Below are 19,139 nucleotides of genomic sequence, written 5' to 3' on the forward strand. Positions count from 1 at the left end.
CATGGATATAGTGAAGAGTGTGCGCAATGCCATTTTTGTGCAATTCTGGGATGTTTTTTTAAGTAAAAATAAGTCGGCGTGTACATGGTTTATGTGTATGTGTTATTTTGAAAAACGCGTAAGGCGTATGGTATTGTGCACTTTTTCTGAATTTTGCAGTGAATATTTGTTATGATTAAGCAGTTTTGTTTGATAAAATTTCTAGCATAAGTGTAATTCGGCTAGTAGATTGTTGGAAGAAGTGTTCAGTAGATAAGAAGAAAAGAAACATGTCTTTACTTCGTGAAGACAAAATGGCGGCGGGGAAAAAAAAATAGAGGGTTGCTGTAGGGGAGTTGGTCACCAAATTTTCGCCAAAAAATCGCCAAGTTACCGTAATGTAAAGATCAACCTTTCATATTTTTAATTTTGTAATTTCTGCATGCCATCTTACCAGATTTAAACTGATGATCTATAATCCGGAAAAATCGATAATCCGGAATCGGCGAAGTCCCGACGAGTCCGGATTAACGACATTTGACTGTATAATGAAATGCCACCGAACCGGTATAGTCATTAACGTCGCTGACTGCAGTGCCGAAGAGCCTGGGTTCGAATCCCAGAGAAGGCATGGATGTTTGTAAATGTATAGTGTCGGTGCGGCATGGTGGCACTCTAAATATGCGGCAAGCCGAAAGTCCTCTCATGTAGTTTGGCGGAAGGGGAGAGGAGTGGGTGACCCTCGGATCCATCCCACCGGGGTGCTCTCCATCAAAATTGGGAGATTGGGACTGGAAATGAGTTAAATCGCACTGTCACCTGAATGGTGCTCGAGGCTCTTGCCAACGGAAGGCGTAATCTAGCGCTCTTTGCCACGGGGAATTCTGTGGGCTTGGGCTATTATGTCAGACAAATGAGCATAGGTAACATAGATTTTAGTTTCATATTCATCAACCATAAAATTTAAATGTTAAGGTTTCAGACTCAGAAACGGTATGGTTGATGATAGCGAGTTAGAACATTGAACGCTTAGTTTAGAAGCAGCTCATTCAGTCATTAAAATATTACAGGAAATTTTGGATTACTAAAATCTGCAAAACATATTGACTGAACTTATAACTAATGAATCACATACATGTGTGCAGTTATAAATTTATGCTATAATACTGAATAGAGAGGGAACACCTGATACTTATGCAATGGCATTACTGACAAATATCAAAAAATGAGGTTAATCGGCAGTTTTCGGATAACCGGCTTTTGGCGACCAACCCTGTTACAGCAACCTACTAGTTTTTGTTTGGACGCCATTTTGTTTTCACGAAGTAAAGGCATTTTTTTTTTTTTTTATTTTCCCCCTCAACATTTTTTTCCAACAATCTGCTAGCCAAATTATGCTTATGTTAGAACTTTTATAGAACAAAAATGCTTAAACATGACGAAGATTAGGGGCGAAATTGGGAGAAAGTGCAGAATCGAAAACTGCTTGCCGCGTTTTTAAGAATTGCACATACACAGTATCATCCATGTACACGTCGATTTATTTTCACTTAAAAAAAATCCCAGAATTGCACAAAAATGGCATTGCGCACACTCTTGACTTTATCCATGTACACTGCTAAAGTCCTAGCTAGTAACCTTTATCGCCTTACCAAACTACCTGTTACCATATTCCAAAGATTAGCCAAAAATGAATTTATAATCAAATCATATCAAGCAAAATATTACAGTTTAAAGAACAGTGCAATGAAAATATACATTATATGGAATTTAATAATTAAATATTTTATATAGTGAGCAATAATTTATGCAGAAATGTAAATTAAAGTCGGAGAAATAAAATTAGGAACTTTACTTTCATACATATATATATATATTATGTTAAATACTTGACTACAAGAAACATTATAATGCAAGTTACAATCATACCACCAAACAATACATATTTGTCTTGATAAGTTCGTTTTTCTATGAGTCTCATAACAGTATTTGACAGTCCTAAGGTATTAGCAATATCCAAAATTTTTTTATGAGTCCCTTTTAACGTGACTCTCTGATCTCGTAGATTAGTTAGAATACTGCTTCCAGAACCAATCAATTCATCAATTCCGTGATGAGCATTTTGAAGACTAGCATTATGCTGTAACGAATGATCTATCATAATTGCCGTATTCTGCGGATTAGCTGTAAATTTTTTTGCTAATAACTCTTCGCGCTCCCGAATTTCCTGTTCTCGTAACATCCTTCTGTGAATTGCATTCTGTAAAGAAGTCTGATAATGCCGGAAATCATATTTCAACTGGTCGACTTGCACACGGGCAGCTACCCTGCGATTTGGAGCTTCTTTATTTACCAGTATATCCAGTTTCGAACAACTATCGGAGATTGAATCTAAAATCGACTGAATATCATTTTCAATTAGGTGAGCTTCTTCTGGAGAACTTTTCTCCAAACGAACAAAATGTCGATGCACCTCTTCTAACATAGCACTAGTTCTGTGATATAAGATCTCCATGATTAAAAATATAATTAATCTTCGGTCAAACAAATTTAATACGCGTATTACAGTCCGCACAAATTCATGTATTATACAGAAAGAGAAAAATAATTTATATTCTTGAAGTTATTATATTACTTTCTAACAAGAACGCGTGTAGAACAAGTAACACATGGAAGTAAATGCTTCACGTACGTGTCATGTCAAACAGTTTGTAAATTTCGCTGCGCCGGACTGGCCGGACAACATGTGACAGTAGCACCGCAGCAGGAAATATTGCAAAGCAGCTGTCTGCGTCAAAATAGAAATTCACGCGTAAATTTCATTTTTAAATACTCAATAGAAATTATAAGTTTGAAATCATACCTTTTTATTGATGATTACGTGGTTGATTATTTTCCGATTAGAACATTCTGTATGACATTTTTCGATGACGTCATGAATTGCGTCATTCTGCTGATTTTTATGGCAGTTTTGCAGAGGTAAACAATCACACGCTGGTATGTTGTTAAATACGGACATTACGGGTAGCTATCTATGTTCTTAAATTACAATGCAAGCTATTGAAAATAAGCATCGAGATTATGCAGGAAAGGATAAAGTAAGTGTCAGTGCCAGTGCCAATATCTTGCTTCAGTCTTCTATATTTTTAAGCAATACTTGTACTTTGGGTCATGTGATTTTGTTTTGATGTATAGGTAAGCCTAATCAAATATTAACTGTATTCGTTATTTAAAGGCCTTATTTGAATAGTTTCTGAAAAATATCCAAATCATTTTAGTTCTGGCTTATGTTATATTATCATTATTTGATGTGACGTAATTATATTATTCAAGATTTAAAGACACTAAGAAATTTTCGAGACAACTCGTGGTCTTTGTTTACATGTGCAAAATTAAATATTTGCCGCACATTACACACATTCCATTAATTCTGAAAATTTCTCAATTTAAATTCGATTTTCTTGAAACACAAAAGTTATGTAACATATTATTTGTGTTTTAAGGGCAAATAACATGGAATTTAAAAAAAAATGAAAATGCAGAATTTTTACATTTGTATTCAGGAAAACAGAAGGCCTAGTACTTTCTTTTAAACAAATATCTTAAAATTTAATTTATTGTTCAGAAATAACTGAAGTGACATTTTATACATCATTTAACTATAATTGAGCAAATTATGAATCTTAAGAATGAAAATCAATAGTACCATAGCTTTAACTTTCAAACTAAGAACAGGTGCTTCTTTAGAGCTTGGAGACAGCACATAATCATTTTCTAATATCTTAATGTATAGAAACTTTAAAGAAAATCACATAAAAAGAAGTTGCCAAAAGTAAAAATTCAGAAAAATATCCATTCATTATAAATTTTTTGTATATTTAAAAGAAAATTTATTGGAAATATGTTTGAATCAAATGCTCATTAAATTAAAAAAATTTCCTTCTAGTATATCAAAATTAAAACAAGTAATGGTGTAACTGGGTATTGAATTCTGTATTATGTATAAGAATATCTAATATTGATATTAATGATTTGCATATAATTGTATTATTATATAATAAAGAATTTGAAAGCAAGAAATAGTTTTAAAAGAAATATTTTTATTATAAATATTATATACATTTAACAATTATAACTTTCAACAAATAACAATATCATACTTCTGAAAAAAAATAGAAATTATTTAAAGTAAAAAAAACACCTTTGCAAAGCATAATATGAATAGCTATATTTAACATATGTATATGAAAAGTGGCATTTAGATGAACACCATATAGATTACAAGTAAACCTACCTGTAATAAGTAAAATTCATAAATCTAAATAGTATATAAAATAATTAAATTTTTAATTTTTGAGCATATTTCACTTTGTAGCATTTCTGTTTGAATCTAGCTCAAAATATTTTCAATAATTTATAATGTTTATTAAAATTCCTCCACACAACCCGCTTTCTTAAAACGTGATCCAGTAAAAATAATTTTAATTTTCATTCTTTATTTAAGTTATCCTTTTAAGATTTATCATCAAAGTAAAATGTGAAATGAATCTATTACATGTAATATAAATATTACCGCATGAAAAAAGACAGAGAACCTTACACGAATATTTATATATAATCTATAATTACAGTGAAAACATATAGTTCACTGTTATAGTTTGCTTTGCGAAATAAATTTTGAACTTGCTATGATATATCTTTTTTTTTTTGGAAGGGGGGAGAAATGCAAATTATTATAATATTAGAAGTTAGCTTTTATCTTTTAAATGCTGTCAGTCACATCTTCCTGTGCATCATAAGCAGAAATCCATTAACTTGTTATAAAGTTCGCATTCAATGGTCTCTGTGCATAAAATAATGAATAACAACAGTAACTGCATTGTAAATGATTATAATTAAAACTATAAAGAAGTTACGAAAATAGTTCCAGATTGATGTTAAATATATGAACCACGAAACAATTGGATAACTATTATTTCTATCTTTGGTAAAAAAAAAGCAATATTGTTCCTTCATCATCTTTCTTTACACTTATGAATATATTTAAACTTATGTGCTTTTTGCAATTATATCCTTAAGTACCCTGTCATGTAATAAAATTTTCATCATAGTCATATTAATAATTAAGTCATGTAAATATTGCTTTAACTTGGAAGATTGATGCCTTTAATTAGACAGACCTGGATGCATAATTTTGTCCACATATGAAAGAAGTTCAAGATTTTTTAAATGAGTAATTATAAAAACTGGAGAATTTATTAACTTATAAAAAAACATATAGGAGAATCCAATGAAAACATTGGTTATATTTATTGGTTCCCAGATGTTTTCCAAAAAAAATCAGGACCACCAAAATTTCATGATCATGCCTTCATATTGCTTAACGTCACCATAAAATACATGCTGTGGAATGTACACGATTTTCATTATTTCAATTGAGTTCCTTGTTTTATAATTTTCTATTAGGTCTTCATACTATGTTTTAATTGTCATACAAAATTCTGTAATCTACAGTTCATAGGCATTCTTGGTGCTGAAATTATTTTTTCACAGAGTATCCTGGATTATTTTCACTCCAATCTAGCAGTCCTAATGCTGTGTAATGACAATTTTGACTAAATACCATTTTCAATTATAAAAAAATTTCATTTTTCATAAATATTGTTTGCTAAAGTTGGCAATATCATCATAGTGTTTACATATAAATAACCACTGACTATCATATTATACTGTCATTAAAATCACTATTAATCTTAACAGTCACATATATATTATTGACATTAAGGAAAACATAAATATATTATAGTTTGTGAAATCCCATATCAGTACATATTTATGTAATTTGCATAACTTTTTTACATCATTGAAATCTGAATGAATACTGCATATGCATGTATAAATTTTATACATCTGCAGTTTGAGAAATGTTTATACCTAGATAAAGAAGATGATATAAAGAAAATTAAAATAATCTCTTTTGTACAACATAAAGTATACATGATATGAAGAAAATAACAGCAAGGATAATTAATACTCTATCTGTCACTTCTCTTCGACCATATTTTTGAAGCAAAGTCTTTGACTGATTTATAGCACTTCCCATCGCTTTAAATTCCTCACTTGTATCTGTAACTACAGCAGAAGAACTAACTAAGGTATGCAGAGCTTCTTCACTTTGTTTCACTTGCATATCCATCATATTTTTTATAGACACTAGATTGTCTGTTATGGACGATGATTGTTTAGCTAAACTCTCTTTGTCAGCTCTTACTCGTTTTCGAGGTAAAGCAGCACTTCTTTCCAAAAGCTCCTCTTTATTTTGTTTATCTATAATCGCTTGACAGGCAAGATTTGCTTTCCGAAGCGCTATTTGATTACTTGTGTGTTGTTTAAGATATTGTCCAACTTCTTTCAACAACTCTTGCTGATCAGAATCTTTATCTTGCTCCCGTGCTATAATCTCTAGTTCTTGGATTGCGTTTTTCATGGCTTTCATGTTTTCTGAAACTTGCAAATTTATAGTATTTAATACTTCAATAGGCCCCGTGCATTCCCTAATATCCTGTAAGTACGCTTTTACGTGCAGATCGGATTTTACTATTTCTTGTTGAATCATCCTAATCGTACTTTCGTTATTTTTGCAATTTTTATTTGTTAAGGTTTGCTGAAACATATTTTTAAACATAAAATACTTGTAAGCTTAAACGTCGTGTATTTGGATCGGATCAACAACTCAACGCTATCCGTTGTTGCCATTTCTTTATGTTTAAATAATGCGTCGATTTTGGTATCGAGACTAATAATTTTTCTAATAATTAAAAAAAAAAAAAAATAGTAAATGATCTATTTTCGCTTTACAAATATGTAAATATACCTATATAAATATCTCTATAAATGTATTCTAATTAAATATCCGAACAACTGAAAACAAATTATTATGTGAATAAATAATATATCTCTTTTGAAGATAATTCTTTCGTAAATTTTCGGTGGCATTTTAGTGTGAAGCATTTTTAAATTTGGAAATGTTAAATGATTTCTTTGTCGACAATTTTTTAGTCCGATTTGTGAAAGGAATAAATCGTAAAATATGGAGGAGTTCATTATCGTATAGCAACAAGGGGTGATCTGTAGCGTCTGAGAAGCGTCGTCAGTAAAATGCGTAGTTGACTAGTTCTGTAGCGTTTTGGTGAGCGAGACCGGTGGTCTTGTGTAAGTGCTATATTAATAGTTGTATTTAAATAAAAATTACTGAATTTATTTTAAGATTATTACGCTTATTTTACGAATTATTACCTCGAAGTATAGATATGAATATGAAATGCTATAAATTTATGCAGTTATTTGGAATCAGTAACTTAATAAATTTAATGGAATACGAATTTTTCATGGTATCGATTTTTTTTCATAACTTTTTAATGACGTTCATGAAAATTATTTTCTTCCTTTATTATCGGAACGCTCAAAGTTGAAATCATGTAATTCCATTTCTTTATTTGAGGAGTATAAATACAGAGAAATAAATCGATGCAATTTGATACGAATTCCAAAAGGCCTATTGAAATTAAAATAACTGTACTTGAGAAAAAATGTCGATCGATATTTCATAGCATTTGGTGAAGATTAATTTCATCGCTCTAAATTAAAGCTTTAAAAAGAAGTTATTTTAAAAATAATTTCATTTTGGGTGAATAAGTTAGTAATAATTTATTATAAATAGTTTTTTACTTTCTAATATCATCTACATTTCTAGACTTGTTTTCACTATTTTTAGGGGTCTTCTTTATCTTTCTTTCATTTCTTTTTTTTTTCCTACGATTTTCGAAAATCGGGACCAAGGCAGAAAAGTAATTTATCCTAAGAATTTAAATCAATTCCTTGTTTGTGATAAGTTTTGAAAGAAAATCTTGGTGTATGTAACAGTAATTTTGTGTATAAATTTATGTGGAATATGTAGTACATATTTTTACCTTTTAGCATTGTAATGCTAATTTTTCATTAAAATGTGTTAAGTTAGTTTAAGTTAAGTTAAATTTCAATTGTTCTGTCAGTTATATTAATGTGCTACTATAGCTATCGTTTTTTTACCTCTTTTTGTTAATTTTGTGATATTTAATCATATTACAGAATATTTTTATTAAAACTAATAAGCTGTAATGCAGTTGAGATTTGGGTTGATAGAATAAGATCTGGATTTAAATATTTCTGACAGAATATTTCAGCAAAGTTAAAATTTTAATTAAAGTATAAGAATTAATTCCGTGTGTACTATTTTAGATAGATTTTATGTAAGCATATTTGTGAATCCAATGTAAATTGTTTTTTGAGACTTTTTCAATAACTAATGCAAGAAGATAAATAAAACATGCTTATTTGAGGTAACAGTAAAATTAAAGTATTCATTATTATTCAAAAATGCTGAGTTTCATTATCTTGCAGTTTCTTCAGCTTGTAGATTTTAGGTATGCATGGTATTTCATACTTTTATTTTATTTCTATTCATTGGTATTTCGCATATAGTATTATGATATTGCAGAATTATAACTAAATTTTATAAAAACTTATTTTATAATTACATTTCTGTCTTTAATTCATTGAGTATATATATCTGAATACAAGAGTGATATTTTTTTTTTTTTTTTAATTCTTGGAAAATTGAAATAAATTCATATCTAAAAAGCAATATTTAAACATGCATTTTAAACAGCAGGGAGATGTATATATAGCTTACTATGAAAATGAAAGGTTTTATTGTATTAAAATGATTTAAAAAAAAAACTGTTTCAATCGGAAAAATAATGCTGTACATTTATTTGCAGTTTGTTGCAAAAATTTTGCATGAAAGCCAAATGAATTGTCCATCTCTTGTAAAGGATATAAAAGGAGAAAGTTTACATCAAAATTATCAGAAAAATGAAATAAGTTGATATTTTTTACAGGTTGAATGCCATGCTCTCAGTTTAAATTTTAATTTTAATGTTAAATGTTTTAATGTTAATTTGTTGTTTAAATTTCTTTTCTTCTAATTGAAAAGATCCATTGTTAATCATTTTGGTAATTTTCTGTTATTGGAACTGCACTCAGAAATGTATGAATGCATGCATGTATATATGTATGTATTTGCACATGTATGTGTGTGTACACACACATGCACATACTTAAATACATACATATATTTCTGATTTGAGTCCCAATAACAGCACAGTACCATCTTCTAATAAAAAAGCCCCCACCAGAAAAAAAAAAAAAAGGTTGATCTTTACAATATGGTAACTGGTAGTTTGGCGACATTTTGGAGGCGATAAAGGTTACTACCTGGGACTTTGGTAATAATGTGAGCAGTACTCAGTTCCGATTACGCATTATTTTGTGTGAGGGAAATGAGAGATCATGGGATATGTCATGTGATATTAATGGACGAATTACGGTTCTTTAATCGGAAAAGGGGGGAAATCGGGAAAAAATCTGGAAATTTTGTATTTGGCTTTATTCTGTGTTGTGTGAAACAGTGTTCGTGAATTTTTGGATCCCATGGCCGTAACTAAAGTGAATTCGAAATGGGTATTTATGTATGTATTAATTTAATGTATGTGCTCATTTATATTTTAAGTAGTGTTTTTGAATTTAATTATATTTTAATTAAATGATAGTTATTTTGTGAATTTTATGTTTGTAGGAATTTGGTATACGTTTTAGTTGAAGTAAACATGCATGGAAATAATTTAAATATCTGACACTAAGTATTTGTAATGGTTGCGGTATGAATTCGTTGGTGATGTGTATAATGTAATAGATGATTTAGAGGTAAAAGTTTTTGGATATTTTATTTATTTTATATGTGGAAATGTTCATATTTGGAAAGGGTAAATACTTTCTCGCGATCAGGTAATTTCATATATGTTCTTTTTACCGGGTTTAAAGATTGAGAAAATTGTCATGTATTTTCGTGAAATTTTTCTAATTTATGAGAAAAAAGCAGTGTACATGGATATAGTGAAGAGTGTGCGCAATGCCATTTTTGTGCAATTCTGGGATGTTTTTTTAAGTAAAAATAAGTCGACGTGTACATGGTTTAGTGATATTTTAATTAAATGATAGTTATTTTGTGAATTTTATGTTTGTAGGAATTTGGTACACGTTTAAGTTGAAGTAAACGTGCATGGAAATAATTTAAATTTTTGATACTAAGTATTTGTAATGCTTGCGGTATGAATTCGTTGGTGACGTGTATAATGTAATAGATGATTTAGAGGTTTTTGGATATTTTATTTATTTTATATGTGGAAATGTTCATATTTGGAAAGGGTAAATACTTTTTCGCGATCAGGTAATTTCATATATGTTCTTTTTACTGGGTTTAAAGATTGAGAAAATTGTCATGTATTTTCGTGAAATTTTTCTAATTTATGAGAAAAAAGCAGTGTACATGGATATAGTGAAGAGTGTGAGCAATGCCATTTTTGTGCAATTCTGGGATGTTTTTTTATGTAAAAATAAGTCGGCGTGTACATGGTTTATGTGTATGTGTTATTTTGAAAAACGCGTAAGGAGTATGGTATTGTGCACTTTTTCCCAATTTTGCAGTGAATATTTGTCATGATTAAGCAGTTTTGTTAGATAAAATTTCTAGCATAAGTGTAATTCGGCTAGTAGATTGTTGGAAGAAGTGTTCAGTAGATAAAAAGAAAAGAAACATGTCTTTACTTCGTGAAGACAAAATGGCGGCGGGAAAAAAAATAGAGGGTTGCTGTAGGAGAGTTGGTCGCCAAATTTTCGCCAAAAAAACGCCAAGTTACCATAATGTAAAGATCAACCAAAAAAAAAAAGAAGAGAAAGATTTCAGATTTTAAATATCACCCAGAAGTGTTTCCTAAGGTTTTTTTTGTATTCTTCCTGAGATTGCAATGTACCAGTATGCTGTTGCATTCACTCCTGCTATGCTACCCCCTCCCGTTTTTTGTCTTTTTAACTTTAATATTAATTAAGCATAGTTTTCTTCGCCACACACAGTTCAACAACAAAATTACAAAATTTTTAAAAGCTGCATAGCAGCACATGTTTAGAATTGTTGATGCAAGTGTTAAGTAATGGCATACATGTGTATTTTTTTTCTGTCTTTTCTCAAATTATCATATCAGTGTTGAGTTTTCTTAGCAAAATGGCCTTTTTTTGTGTGTGTGTGTGGTGTGTTTTTGCTATTAACTTTTTATATTTGAAATATATATAATCAATACCATGTTCATTGAACTTATGCCACATGAAATTCCACTCAACAGCATATCTTTAGAATTTCCAGTAAGCAGTCTCGGGTGCTGAAGATAAAAATGTTTTATTTTGTACAGTGGTTGCCACTGATGGATTTCAAATTGTTGAATTTGTTAATCAGAAATTCATGAAGTTTTATAAAATGTGAAATAAATAATAAAACAAGTTCAAAATTTAAAATTCAGGCTTTCAGGTGCACATGTTGGGGTGGAGCATTATGTTGTTCAAAATTGGGTGGCTCTAGGTAACGACGTTTTTGCCAGTGCAAGAGCATTTGTTTGAAACTTGTTTGAATTCACATTAATGAAAAGTATTTTTACAGTTAATTTGTTCAGTTGGTAATAAAATTTTTACCAAACAGTTTTTTTTTTAATCCAAAGGGGCAGTTTGTCCTGAAAGACTATTAATTTCATTTTAGCGTTTTTCGTCGAAAACTGTGAAAGGCTGTATAACTTTTCAAATCGTTGCCACCATATATTATCGCCCTGTCTTATCTTTAAAGAAATTAAATAATGAAGAATCTGCATGGTAACTCGGTGAAAATTTGGCGAGCAACCCTGCTACAGCAACCTGCTAGTTTTTTTTTTTTTTTTTTTTTTACACTCAACATTTTATGACAAAGATTAGGTGCGAAATTGTGTCTAAGTGCTTATTAGCTAAAATCAAGATCAGAATTTTTCGGAAAGTAGTGGAACAAACGTGCACAGAAATTTGTTTTTACAGGGCAAATTTATGTATGAAACATGTAAATAATTTTTCTCATAAATTAAAAAAAGTTGCACGAAAATCCAGGAAATTTTTTTGAATTTTTGAAGTCTGTAAAAAGGACATATATGAAAAATTACCTGATCGCTAAAAAGTATGTATACTATGCAAGCTTTTATATTTTCAGCTTGCATATACCCTTTCCAAGAATGAACATTTGCACGTATAAAATAAATAAAATACGCCAGAAATTACATTAATTTCCTTTTCCCTCTAAATTATCCATTATAAAAGTCGCCTGTGAATTTATTAGGCAAACATTAAAAATGGTTGCAAATACTTAGTGTCAAATATTTAACTTATTTCCATGCAGGTTTACTTGTACTGAAATCGATTCCAAAATGCTACAAAAGCATAATGCACAAAATCACTATTATTTAATTAAAATATAAATAAATTAAAAAACACTAATTAAAATATAAATAAACATATGCATTAAATTAATAAAAATTAGCTTAAAATCTTAGTTACTTTAAAACTAATTTATTGCTAATAAAAATTTTCGGTTTCGAGGGCCGTAAAAAAATCGTCAAACTATTGTTGATGCGAATGCTGCAAAAACTAATTGTGGCAAGAAAGGAAGTATGATAGGAAATAACTATCTAAGATTGATGTTTTAATTTAGGTTAATTTCATATAATACTTTTTTATTATTATAATTTATATGAAAAAGGCTAAACATGACTGAATGGAAGCATAAGAGTCAATAACTATTTCAGATCATTATTATAATTTATGTAAAAATTGCTAAGCATCATTGAATGGATGCCTGCATCGCTATTTCACTACCGACTTATCGCTAAAGCATAATTTCATCTCATTGGTTGTTCAAATTGTAATTCCCTATAATGAATGATGCCTTTTCTTTGAAAATATTCAGAATCGCTAAATTATTTGTTTGCCGCTTTTTACAAGGGTAAAAAACAATTGGATTTTTGTCTATTTTATTTTACTTTTTAAATGAAAATAGGTCGATGTGTACATAGATAAAGTCAAGGGGGTGTGCAGTGCCATTTTTGTGCAATTCTGGGAATTTTTTTTTAAGTGAAAATATGTCGATGTGCACATGGATACCGAGTATAGGCAATTCTTAGAAACACGTCAAGCAGCGAGTGATTTTGCACTTCACCCAAAATTCTATTGCCGACTTTTCACATGGGCAATTTCCAAATTGTTAAATCCATAGGATATCAAAAAAGGATTTAAAAATTAAACTAGTATTTCAATGGCGTCTTAAGAATTATAGAACTATATAAACTTACGCAATCTGTACGCTAGATTTGACGCACTGTTAAATGGGCGCGTTTGCTAGATTTGGTGCTTTTGCACATACATTTTCGCTGCAATTTTTTTACGGACCTCGAAACAGAAGAGTACCAAATTTTCTAATAATAGCATATTAATTTATTTATTTATTATATTTAGAACAATGCTTAAAAATAATCTCTTCAAATGATTAAAAATACTAACCTACCTAATTTTCTTCAGAATCTTGTCCATTTTCACCAGATTTCTTGCACCGCCATTCAAACTTATCTGTAATATCCTTTCTTTCACACAGTCTCATTTCATTACCACGTGTTGGACATTCATACTTATCTACAATTAATCCTACACTCATACACCATTCAAGCAACTCTTTTGGATGATCACATAAATGCAATAAAAATTTGGAATTTACTTTACAGAGGACCATGTGATCCAAATATTAAGCAATTCTGTTTCACACAAGATACAAGATGGAATGAAGCTGAACATACAAAATAGTATGAAGTACTGCAGATATTTTTGCAAATCCCCCCCCTTTTTGGGTTAAAGAACTCTGATTCGTCCATAAATGTCTCATGATCTCTCATTTCTCTGAGAAAATAATCTGTGATTGGAACTGTGTACTTCTCAGATTATTGCTAAAGTCCTAGCTAGTAACCTTTATCGTCTTACCAAAATGCTGCCAAACTACCTGTTACCATATTCCAAAGATTAGCCACCTGCATAAATAGCATTGTGATAAAACAATGGTACCTAAAGCTTATCAAAATCTGAATAACCTAATCTTCCATAGAATATGGGCATGTGGAAGCCCTGATTTGAAATTGAAATTTGTTTTATTATCGATTTCAGATTTTGTAGCACTTCCAACGAATTTTTTATAAAAAAAACTAAACGATTCTAAAGCAAGCAGTGGCAACACTGTGCGAAAAAACATTTTTATCTCCAGCACGTGAGACTCTATCAGAAATTCTGAAGATATGCTCATTTTAAAATTAATTTGCGATATTGCTGTTGAACTGAATTTTATAGTTTGAGTACATAGAAAATTATATTTATTAAATAAAGGTAACACATGGAATATTAAAAAAGTCTCTTTAATGTAATTTAAAATATGAAACATTTAAGTTTTTTTTTTTAAAACCTGTTAGATAAGTTTTAAGTAAGTAATTTTAAAATATGAATGTGCTGTGCAATAATAATCGTAAATACTATGTTGTTTTGATGTGAGGAACACTTTGTATTTAAACTGATTGGTTTCTCATTTTCAGGGGAGTCCAGACAAGGAGGATCGGAAAGAAGTTCGAAAAGGCCGTAAGCCTGGAAGAAAGTCGTCGAAGATCGACATGAAGGCCAAACTTGAACGTAGTCGTCAGAGTGCACGAGAATGCCGGGCTCGAAAAAAGATTCGGTATCAGTATTTGGATGAGTTGGTGGCTGATCGAGAGAAGGCGGTGCTGCAGCTGAGAAAGGAGTTAGAAATGGTATTATATTTCTTCTGAGCCTGAGATTTTTCTATTAACCTTTATTGTTCGATTGGGTCCAGTACAGAGATATCGCTCATTTGTTCAGTAACTTATGGGGGCTTTGCAACAGAGCCAGATGTTTTTAACATGATTATGCTTAAGATGCTGTGCTATTATTGGCATTGGTTATCTGTAGTTAAATTATGCTAAGTCTGTAATATTTAGGTTAAATTATTTTATGACCTATTTGATGGTAAAAACATTGAGACGAATGAATATTGAAAATTTAGAGATGAATAGTGGAGATGAAAGATGAGAATTATTAAACGTGAAAGCAAAGATTTATTAGAAGTCTTAGATGAATGCCATGATACGACAGAAGAATTCGTTATTCCAAAAAGAATCTATTTTAATGTATTGCCAAAAGTCAGTAGACACCATGGCCCATTCAGCTGTAAAGTCGCTGAACACTGGCAGTTTGGTCTGAGGCTAGAACCCCGCGAACGGGCTGGCTACATGGGCGTGTTCGTTGTTTTCCCATGTGTAACATGTATACAAGCCAGTTTGCTTTAGAAAGGTCTTCCATAAAGGCATTCCTTTCCTTAGAGGCATTGCCATAATCACATAAACAAAACAAAACCATTAGACCCCCATGTTTCTTCAAATATTGTACAGCTGATGCAATATTTAATATTTTTTTACAGACAGCTTGGTAAATGAAATTATATATATAAAAAAACCCAACAGTTATGCAGAAAATATATCCTAAATGCACAAAATAATAATACTTTGCAGATGCTGCAGTGCAAAAATATGAGTTTCCGGTAGGCAGGCAGTGGTACAAAAATGTGCAAAGCATTAAGGGTTAAATATTTTTTCCTTTACTTTTAAAATGGTGTTATGCTTCAGTATTATCCATCAGTTGATGGCATATATGAAATTGAAGCAGTATACAAAGTCAAGGATCCTATTCCAAAACTTCAAGAATTGGAAAGGATATTTTCCCCTTTTTTCTCACTTATATTCAGTGTAGGAAGATTCTAGGAATGAGATAATATGAATGCAACCATTTCATAGTTTACAATAGTTTGGGTTGTCAAGAATCATATTATTCACTTGTCAAGTATATTAGTTAATTTTTTTTTTTTTTTTTACAAGTTACTACATAAGAATAGTGAAAGGAAATGTTATAATAAAAATTACAATATTTATTCTTTGTCATTCAATCTTTGATAAGTTAAAATGTCACCATATGACATTTTTTAACTATTATTTATTAGTGAGGTCCTTACAAAGCAGTGACTGAACATTTACCAAATAGAGACAATGCTTTATGCATTTTTTGACTTTAAGCTTACAGTTGCTGCTTTTAAATTGCCACCTTTTAGAAGCATATAACTAATTTCTAATATTACGAATCTTTGAAGTGATGAAATATTGTGCATTGCAGTTATAAAAGCCCCTCTTTTTTGGGGGTGCAAAGCAAGGGTTGCATTTGTTAGTGAATTTCACTGAATGATAGAAAAACACTATGTGTACATTAAAGAATTGTCCAAATTATATTGTATTTAAACGGTCACTATTGGCCTACTTTTTATAATTAATTATTTTTATCTCTTTCATAAACTTTAATTCGGTAATATTTTATTTAATGAACTAAAGGTAAATATTTTAGTGAATAAATATAGAATTAAAGAATATAATTAATAATATCATTTAATGAACCAAATGTAAACAATTATTTATTTACTTTAATGGTATTTTATTACTCGAAAACAAGATATAAAGCAATATATACCAAATTACAAATAATAATAATAATAATAAATAAAGGCAATCACATCACTTGGGAGAAGAGAAATGAGATAGCTGCATGGAATTTGTTAGCTCCCCCCTCCCTGTAAGTAATAAATATCATGACCAGTTTTCTTTATAAAGTCATCTGTCAGAGTGGGTACATATATATATGTACTTTTGGTGCGACTGATCGCAACCAAAAAGGGAGGTGCACAACAACATACTACAGCAGTCCTGTATATAAAATTTCAACGTTCCAAGGACACTCGTTTTTGAGTTATGCAAGATACATTCATATCTACGTACTTGCAGACATCACAAAAAAAAAACTCTTCTGAATATATTTTAAATCAATTTTTTAATCTGTTTGGAAAGAGAGTCCTATATTCTGACCTTACGTCCAGATGTGATGCAAAAGCATTAAATTGCATTCAATAGCAGTCAAAATGGATATTTTCCTGGAAATATGATACCCGGAATTTTTTGCGATTACAATACTTTTTTTATTTCATACAAGGAAGTAAAAAAAGGATGAGGGGAAAATTTTTATTTGCCACCTTTTTGAATATACATTTGGCAGTAGCCAACAAATGCAGATGTTTTTTAATGCATGTAGGTTTACATGCTTTGTATTTAAATATCATTTTGCTGAGCTGTTTATATCAGCTACCATGATGTATAAATATGAGCCATATAGATTTTCTTCTCATAAAATTTCTAGTGTCATATAAAATGCCTTTTTTGTTGTTGTTATTATTTGTGAATGAAGCACTACCAATGAGTCAAAAAGATATTTAAGCAAATGCTTCTTGCCAGTACACGAAGTTGCCAACTTTTCACATTGATGTAGATAATCGGAAAATGACAAATTTTTATAATATTTGTTATGTATTTTATGGTAATTAATGATAATTACCATAAAATATTTTAAGGCTATTTTAAGACAAATTTTATTAATGGTCACTCCATGTAACAGACAGTTTCAAATTCTTTGTGTGTATGGTTTTTTTTTTTTTTTTTTTTTCCCAAATAGCAGATCATTAAATCCTCATTTAGTAGCTATTCTGTGATAATGAGCACACTTAGTCTCATTAGTGTCTGTGCACTAATGGAAGTATCCATAGTGTATATATTTTTACATGTAAATTTTTCTTATTGATTTTGACTCCAAAAAAGTTTCTACTATTTTTTGGAGAAGGAGATAAAAAAGCATTTGAAGAGAGTACTGCAGTAAATAAGTTTGTTTTGCTTGAAGTGAACCCTGTTACTTTTTCTAGGCCTTTTGTCTTGTAAAATGATATTAGTACAATTATTAATTGTTCTAATTGAAAATATTTTTAAACAAAGTGGTTGATATAACTTTATTATTTTTAGTACACTCAGTGGGCCCGTGCTCTTGATGAAGGCCATATACCAGAAGCAGCATTGAAGATGGTAGAAGAAGAGAAGAGGAAGGAGAGAGAGAAACTGTTAGACAGGGACATAAACCGTCAATAATTATGCTGTGTTTTTTTAATTGGACTAAATTGTGCAATAGTTACCATTTTATTTTTGTTTACTGGTCTGCATTTGCATATTTCATTATTATGTATTTCAGTATCAGAAAATTTATTAAAATCATAAATGTGAAAGAATCTCATCGTGTGCTTGTGCAAAATGAACTGCTTTTGTAGAATGAACAGCAGTTTGTTTTAGGATATTTTATTTTGACTTCTTACAGAAGATTGTGAAAATAGAATGCATTAGAATTTAGAATAATGTGGTTTATATTTTTAGTAACTTTAGTTGACCAAAAAAAAATTATCAAAAGTTTTTTATTGTTGAATGCTTGACAGAGGAACGTCTAGCAAAATTACTTTCAAAAACTGACATACAAATAACTCATATTTCATGTAATCTGTTATAACATAGATAAATATTACTTATCTTGCACTGTTATTTATATATGTGATATTATTACTTTGTTTTTTAATTGAAATATATAATTACTGAGTATAAAAAATATAAGGTTTTATTTGGTGCAAATTTTAAAAATGTTGTTATTGGGTATAATTACCTGAAAGTAAATTTTGTAGTTGGAATTTAAGAAATAATTATTGTATTATATTGTTTGTAACACTTACATTCGCCATCTATATAATATTTTACTAAAATTCATACATAAGAGGTATTTTCAATTCTGGCAGATAGCTCTTAAGTGCTTTGCGATAATTAATCCAGTCCAACATATATAATTAATCCAAGTTAGAAAATAATAATATGCAAAAACATCCATATATATATATATATAAAAGATATCATATTACATTAAAGTAATCAAAATACATTTTATGTGTACAAAGAACTGTTATTAAAAGTTAAAATGTCAAAAATATTCAAGATGTATCTTGGAAGTGTTGTAAGTTTTATCTTTTTATTTAAAGCATTTTGTACAGAAATGTGTGAAATAAAAATTAAACACTTATGTTTAATATACTTATATATAAACACTTATGTTTATATAAACATAAGTGTTTATATATAAGTTTATATAAACACTTATATATAAACACTTATATATATAAACACTTATGTTTAATACTTATGTTTAATGAGTAT

General features: G+C 29.8%; 3 protein-coding genes across 3 annotated transcripts; 1 reads left to right on the top strand and 2 right to left on the bottom strand.

The window, feature by feature from the left end:
* Positions 1 to 1,816: 1,816 nt before the first annotated feature.
* On the bottom strand, positions 1,817 to 2,717 carry Membrin (golgi SNAP receptor complex member 2). The gene has a single exon (XM_035377148.2). It carries the CDS (start codon positions 2,492 to 2,494, stop codon positions 1,856 to 1,858), a length of 639 nt encoding a protein of 212 aa, XP_035233039.1. The 5' UTR covers positions 2,495 to 2,717; the 3' UTR covers positions 1,817 to 1,855.
* Positions 2,718 to 2,922: 205 nt separating this feature from the next.
* Positions 2,923 to 18,175, top strand: LOC118204853 (uncharacterized). The gene is made up of 3 exons (XM_035377149.2): positions 2,923 to 3,077; positions 14,550 to 14,762; positions 17,916 to 18,175. The coding sequence occupies exons 1-3, from the start codon at positions 3,030 to 3,032 to the stop codon at positions 18,036 to 18,038; spliced, it is 384 nt and encodes a 127-aa protein (XP_035233040.1). The 5' UTR covers positions 2,923 to 3,029; the 3' UTR covers positions 18,039 to 18,175.
* Sec20 (vesicle transport protein Sec20) lies at positions 4,060 to 6,722 on the bottom strand. The gene has a single exon (XM_035377147.2). It carries the CDS (start codon positions 6,662 to 6,664, stop codon positions 5,942 to 5,944), a length of 723 nt encoding a protein of 240 aa, XP_035233038.2. The 5' UTR covers positions 6,665 to 6,722; the 3' UTR covers positions 4,060 to 5,941.
* Positions 18,176 to 19,139: the final 964 nt, after the last annotated feature.

This window comes from Stegodyphus dumicola, chromosome 3 (genome assembly GCF_044657685.1).
Source record: "Stegodyphus dumicola isolate Sdum_Otavi_A_Nest chromosome 3, ASM4465768v1".
NCBI classification, from domain to species: Eukaryota; Metazoa; Arthropoda; class Arachnida; order Araneae; family Eresidae; genus Stegodyphus; species Stegodyphus dumicola.

Coding starts and splice junctions, on each gene's coding strand:
- Membrin (XM_035377148.2), bottom strand. CDS start 2,494: ATGGAGATCTTATATCACAGAACTAGTGCTATGTTAGAAGAGGTGCAT.
- LOC118204853 (XM_035377149.2), top strand. CDS start 3,030: ATGCAAGCTATTGAAAATAAGCATCGAGATTATGCAGGAAAGGATAAA. Junction 3,078..14,549: donor ATTATGCAGGAAAGGATAAA/GTAAGTGTCAGT, acceptor TCTCATTTTCAG/GGGAGTCCAGACAAGGAGGA. Junction 14,763..17,915: donor TGAGAAAGGAGTTAGAAATG/GTATTATATTTC, acceptor TATTATTTTTAG/TACACTCAGTGGGCCCGTGC.
- Sec20 (XM_035377147.2), bottom strand. CDS start 6,664: ATGTTTAAAAATATGTTTCAGCAAACCTTAACAAATAAAAATTGCAAA.